Source organism: Puma concolor, chromosome C1 (assembly GCF_028749965.1).
Source record: "Puma concolor isolate L17-30 chromosome C1, mPumCon1.1.hap2, whole genome shotgun sequence".
NCBI classification, from domain to species: Eukaryota; Metazoa; Chordata; class Mammalia; order Carnivora; family Felidae; genus Puma; species Puma concolor.
Genome location: NC_141674.1, coordinates 19,419,772 through 19,426,149, shown reverse-complemented (window position 1 = coordinate 19,426,149; position 6,378 = coordinate 19,419,772). Strand labels below are relative to the sequence as shown.

At 46.1% G+C, this 6,378-nt stretch overlaps 1 protein-coding gene across 2 annotated transcripts; it reads left to right on the top strand.

Annotated features, from left to right (window-relative positions):
* STMN1 (stathmin 1) lies at positions 1-5,817 on the top strand. 2 transcript variants are annotated; one of them, XM_025933474.2, is made up of 5 exons: positions 1-81; positions 1,769-1,841; positions 2,328-2,500; positions 4,578-4,769; positions 5,302-5,817. In XM_025933474.2, the coding sequence occupies exons 2-5, from the start codon at positions 1,829-1,831 to the stop codon at positions 5,371-5,373; spliced, it is 450 nt and encodes a 149-aa protein (XP_025789259.1). In that variant the 5' UTR covers positions 1-81; positions 1,769-1,828; the 3' UTR covers positions 5,374-5,817. The 2 variants fall into 2 exon arrangements, with proteins under 2 accessions (XP_025789259.1, XP_025789267.1); XM_025933482.2 differs by lacking the exon at positions 1-81 and adding an exon at positions 1,061-1,081.
* Positions 5,818-6,378: the final 561 nt, after the last annotated feature.

Below are 6,378 nucleotides of genomic sequence, written 5' to 3'. Positions count from 1 at the left end.
CACGTGCCGCTGTTTGGCGCTTTTGTGCGCGCCCGGGTCTGTTGGTGCTCAGAGTGTGGCCAGGCGGCTCGGACCGAGCAGGTGGGTGCGGGGCTCTTGGAGGAGGCGGCGGGAGGCTAGGGGCCAGCGAGAGGGACGCGGCCGGCGGGAGGGGCCGGGCCATGGCAGCGGCCCCCTACTGGAGGGCGGCGGGCGTGGCCGCGGGCCCCAAGAGGGGCTTGCGGGCGGGGGTCGCTCCGCTTTGTGTGTGGCTCGGGCGGAGTCTCGGCTTTGTCCCCGCTCCCTGGGGGCGCGGCTATCGTGGGGAGGGGGCGCGGCCAGCTGGGCAAGTCTTTGGTGTTAGCCCGGGGTGCAGTCGTGGAGACAATAGGGGGCGTGGGCCTTCGTTTGCCTCCTTCCTTCCCTGTGCAGTCGCGGCCCCACTGGGGTCCCCATTGTTTGAAGGGGCGGGGCGGCTCTAGGGAGCAGCGGTTTTAGGGCCAGACTGCCGGCGACTAGGGCCTCATCCCGTCCCCGCTGTCGGCCTCGCCCAGTGACTAGGGCCGAGCCGGAGAGGCTGACACCCCACGAGAGCAATCCTGTTCTCGCGGCGAGGGGCACAGACAACTAGGCTGGAGGCAGGTTGGGAGGGAGTGAAGAGAGGAGGTGGCGGGCCGATGGCGGGGCTATCCCACGGCCAGTTCCCCGGGCCTGCCCCACCCGCCGAGCTGCTGCAGGGGTGGGGGGTGGCCTCGAGATGTTTTTGGCGGGAGTTGGGGGGGGGGGTTCGTCAGCGCGGGGCTAGCCCGGGAAGGGCGGAGTTACCCAGATAGGACCGTTAGCCCCGCCCATCCCTCCCCTTCCCACGCGCGCGGGCTCCGGGGTGTTGTGAGTTCGGGGAGATTCGAAAAGGCGCGGGGAGGAAGGGGGCGGGGCCAGGGGCCGGAGCGCAGGGCGTGCTCTGATTGGCCGGGGGCGGCCACCCGCTTTTCCTCGCTTTGACCGGGGCCACGCCCATCCTGGGTCCGGTGCTGCGTCTCATGCTCTGCCGGGGTTAGACCGTTTCGTTGCCTCGGATTTTAATTTCCAGCTGTTGGAATCTGTAATCTTATGTCTTCTTACCAGGCTGGGGTCTACAAGGATAATGACCTTAAAAAAATCGGGGGGGGGGATGTAGAATTTTTCATGATATAAGGCAGCAGATACTACAACCTAAAGCCTAGAGGTTCATAAAACTGATTAATTTTGCCCGCTGTTGGATAAGGAGCTTAGGCCCCAAGAACAATAGGAGTTCAACATTATTGGTTAATATTAGCTTGGGCGTTTTGTTTTCCACCATGGCAGACACAGACAAAGCAGGGGTGGGTATTTCATTTGCACAATGAGTTGTAGGCAGTATTAAGATGGCTCCGGTCTCACTGTTGAGTTGAATCTGGAATATCTTCTCGCTGATTGCGGGGGGGCGTGGAGGGGGGTATTTTAGAGTTTATAGGAGAAAAATATATATTGTGACTTAACCTTGTCTAAATTTAAAATCGCGGAGATGTTTTTTGAACAGGCAAGCTCAGTTGACTTGATTTTCTGAAACCAATGTTCTATTTAGTTCACATTTACCAATGTTTCAGTATTTTCTAGATTTTTATGATTTTCTAGTTAATGATGTCTTATTTAATTCCACAGTAGTGATTTTTCTGACACTGATTTATGTGGATGTTATTTGAGGTCCCTTTGGATCAATGACCTAGAAATGCAAAGAAATTGATTGCATGCTTTTAAAAATCGTTTTCAGGGTTTTCCTTGCCAGTGGATTGTGTAGAATACACTGCCAGTCTCTTGTCTTCTGTTCACCATGGCTTCTTCTGGTAGGTAATCTATTTGGAAAAGCTGAATACTGATGGGTTTAGGGTTTTATAATAGGAGATGGATTCAGGCCTCAAGCCATTAATTTGGCAGTTGTGTTTTGGTCTTATAAATAAAAACCCATTTTATAAATCGGAGAATAAAGAAAAAATATCACTTGAATATACTGAGAGCTTGTAATTGTTTCACCATTTGATGATTTGGCTTGGTCTAGAGCAAAATTGTGGAGTTTTGCACAAGTCTTTCTTTTATTTATGAAAGTGATTGTCAAGCACTGATATCTCAGAATGGTATTTATTAATCCAAAAATACTGCGCTTTGGTTTTCTGAGAGGTGGTATTTACGTAATTTCTTGCCTGCAAACGGAAGCTTCATCAGCCCTAAATCTTTTCATTAAATTGATTTAGTTTTTAGAAAATTACAGGATAGTTTATTAGCATAGGAAAACCCCATGTTTCTGAATACGTTATAAATATGATCAAATCCAGATATCCAGGTGAAAGAACTGGAGAAGCGTGCCTCAGGCCAGGCTTTTGAGCTGATTCTCAGCCCTCGATCAAAAGAATCCGTCCCAGAATTCCCCCTTTCCCCTCCAAAGAAGAAGGATCTTTCCCTGGAGGAAATTCAGAAGAAATTAGAAGCGGCAGAAGAAAGACGCAAGGTAAACATCACAATTCACAGAGAACAGGGTATTTATTTATGTAATGTGGCAAATCAGTTTTATTTCCATAACAGGAGAAAAACAATTGTAGCTAGATGTGATTATTACACATCTGTGTAATTACACACTGTGTAAATTACATATGCCAGGAAGAAAAGGCCAGGCATCACTTACTGAACTCCTATTATGTACCAAGTCCTTTACTTCTATTTTTCTTTAATACAATGACCCTAAAGGGTAGATGTCTGAGATACTGAAAGGAGAAAATGGTCTTGAGAATGTTGTCATTTTCCCATGTCCTGTAGCTAGTGAGTATCATAGCCAGAATTCAAGCCTCTGTTTGTCTGAAACCAAAGTTCCTGCCTCTCTCATGCTTTCTCTTTGAAAAATAGATTTGTTGGTACATGATTTCTTTTTCTTTCCCTTTTTTGGGGGAGGGAATTAGTTCGGTGTGGTTTGTGTGTGTAGTGTCTGTGGGTTTTTTTGTTTTGTTTTGCTTTTTGAGAGCTGTACAATAAAAACATTTTAGATTGCTGGTAATGTGATTGTGTTGCTCCACTGGCATGATGATATTAGGGCAGTTTTTCTCTTACCTAAGCAATTCTGTAAAGTATCCATTTTCAAAAACAAATCCGAAGAATCAACAAGTGTGGAAATGCTTGTTATAGAAAAATTGAGAATCACAAAAGTTTATGCATAGAAAATTAAAAATATTCATTATCCTACTTCCCAGAAATAACCATTGTTAACGTTTTGGTGCATTTCCTTCCATCCAATATTATTCTTTTCATGAAGAACTTTATATAGAAATTCCCATTTCATTCCTTTCCAACAACCCTGATTGAGGTGAGTGGGTTTAATTTTAAAATTAGGGAGGGGCGCCTGGCTGGCTCAGTCAGTACGGCATGTGGCTCTTGATCTTGGGGTGGTGAGTTCAAGCCCCGTGTTGGGTGTAGAGTTTATTTAATGAAAAAAAAAATTTTTTTTAATAAAATTAGGGAAAGTAGGCACAAGAAGGTGAAGCGGTAACCTGCCCCTGACCAACACAGTTAATGCAATTTGAAGTCTAACACATCTAACCACATACACAGGCCCCTGTTTAAGCTGCTGTAACATGCACCATGGACATTTCAGTGCTACATGTCATGTATATGTGCACTGACCCACGGTCAACCCTGCGCGTGATTCATTTCTCCAGGAAGAGTGGCAGTGTGTGCAAGGCTGGGTCCTCTCTACCTGTTTCTCTGTGCAGATAGAGTTCCTATGGAGGTTCATGGAGTTTTTGAGTTTGTGGAGGAGATGCGGCCAGTAGCTGGACAAAAAAAATTAAGGAGTCGACCCCAGCCCTGTCGTCACCAGCCCATGCTTTTATGCAGTAACTGCCTAAATGTAGTGACACTTCCCCTGACTGGGGTTTCGCAGAAGAGAACCAGTGGCAGGTGCTCTTCGGTTTTTGCGCAAGTCAGTGATACTTCCAAGCACATCAGAATCTATTTGGTAACAAGCCATCCCGAGTCTGTTGAAGGAGGCACACTGTGGTAACAGAGCTCCAGTGGTCTGGAAGTGAATGCAGCTTCTAAAGAGAAGGGCTGATAAGTTTTTCCTCGAAACAGAACTCTCTCTAGTAATCTGGGGTCTTAGTCTTAAATTCCCTATCATTCATAGATTTTTCTTTTTATCGATATGGTTGCATTTTTTCATAATAAGCTAATTTTCTTTGGGTGGACTTTCAAGTTCAAGAGCCAGATTCTTTACAGTACAGCTCCTTTGTCGCGTGCACCTCACTCAAGTCCTCTTGCTACCATTAAGCAGTAAATCTTACAGGGATTCCCTTAAAGAACAGTAGGCAAGACTCTGAACCAACCTGGGCAGTTTTCCAAAGTAAATACGAATACCCGAAAAACAGTATGGTTTTCACCGTATTTTGAGACGGATAATTCAGGCCCTTGACTTAGGTGTTGTTTAAGGAGATTTCATTTTCTGTCTCTCTTCAGTCCTCCCAATTAATCGTTTCTTTTGTCATCTTACCTAATGCTAAATAAACGTCCGAGAGTCTAGCCTCTTACACATTTTTCAGTCCCACGAAGCCGAGGTCTTGAAGCAGCTTGCTGAGAAGCGGGAGCATGAGAAAGAAGTGCTTCAGAAAGCGATCGAGGAGAACAACAACTTCAGTAAAATGGCGGAAGAAAAGCTGACCCACAAAATGGAAGCCAACAAAGAGAACCGAGAGGCACAGATGGCTGCCAAACTGGAGCGCTTGCGGGAGAAGGTTGGTGTCCCAGCCTGGCTTGGAGAGGGTCAAGAGCTTGAAGTCTGCCCCAATGAGGTGGCCTGAACTAATGGCCTTGATCTAGGTGGTTGGTGTCTTTGTCACCAGTTTCAGGCCCTGACACATTAAATGACAGGTATCTTATTTTAGAATAAGGTGGAGCAGAGCTCCTGGCTGGCTCAGTGGAGTGTGCGATTTTTCTTGCTCTCGGGGTCGGGGTTCAGGCTCCACGTTGAATGGAGAGATGACTTAAAATATAAAATCTTTAAAAAATATATTAAAATGAAATAAGACAGACTATGCAGTAATTTCCAGAATAGTTGTACATTCTGTGGAAGAGTCGTAGGAGGCTCAGTCAGTAGGTTCCCCGAGCGACCCAAGGAAGCTGGAAGATCATGTTTAGAATTCTAAGTATGTGATGTGATTCCCACTGATATATAATACACGCCCTGATGCTGCCGTTGGGACTCTTGGGGTGAGCGCCTTGGCAGGCTTTCGAATTAGACTGATGACGAATGCCGTTTCTTCACAGGACAAGCACATTGAAGAAGTACGGAAGAACAAAGAGTCCAAAGACCCTGCTGATGAAACTGAAGCCGACTAATTTGTTCTGAGAACTGACTTTCTCCCCTTCCCCTTCCCAAATATCCAAAGACTGTACTGGCCAGTGTCATTTTATTTTTGCCCTCCTGACAAATATTCTAGAAGCTGATGTAGGACTGTATAGGTAGACCCAGACTGTATGATGTTGTTTTAGGGGCTAAAGGGGAGAAACTGAAAGTGTTTTACTCTTTTTCTAAAGTGTTGAAGTCTTTCTAATGTAGCTATTTTTCTTGTTGCATCTTTTCTACTTCAGCACACCTGGTGTGCTGGGTTAATGGCTAGTACTGTATTGGCTCTGTGAAAACCTGTTTGTGAAAAGAGTATGTAGTGGCTTCTTTCAAACTGTTAGATGCTGAATATCTGTTCACTTTTAAATCCCAATTCTGTCCCGATCTTACCAGATGCTACTGTACTTGAATGGTTAATAAAACTGCACAGTGCTGTTGGTGGCAGTGACTTCTTCCTCTACAGGTAATAAACTGTGACGTGTTAGAGGCCCTCCTGGTTGCTGTTTGTTCCAGACGGGGCCTCTGGCCTCCAGAAACACCCCGTGCACACATCACCGAAAGTTCTCTGCCCCAGAGTGGTCCTGCTTTGTCTTCTTCCACAATCCTCACTGTGTTTTGATGCCCCGCCCAGATCAGCTGTCCCGATGGTCTTTCAGATGTTTATTCACAAACAAGCTTATTTTTGTTCCCATGTCCCTGTTAAAAAGGCAGATTAAGGCATGGGCTTCGTGGGCTTTCTAGAGAAGGCTTCAGAGGAAATCTGGAGATCCTAGTTAGAGGTATTTGACAGTGTATTTGCTTTATGTTACCAGTGGGGTGGGGATGTGCCCTCCAGTGCTTTACTGCCGAAGAAGCCATGACTCCAAAGTGGGAATATTCGTCTAATCCTCTGCGCCCATGTAGCAACCTTCTGGGAAGAGGTTAAAGGGAGCCTTATTTTCTAGAGTAGCGTCTGATCTGAGTGGTTAAGGTTCGCAATCTACTTCATCTTGTATCCA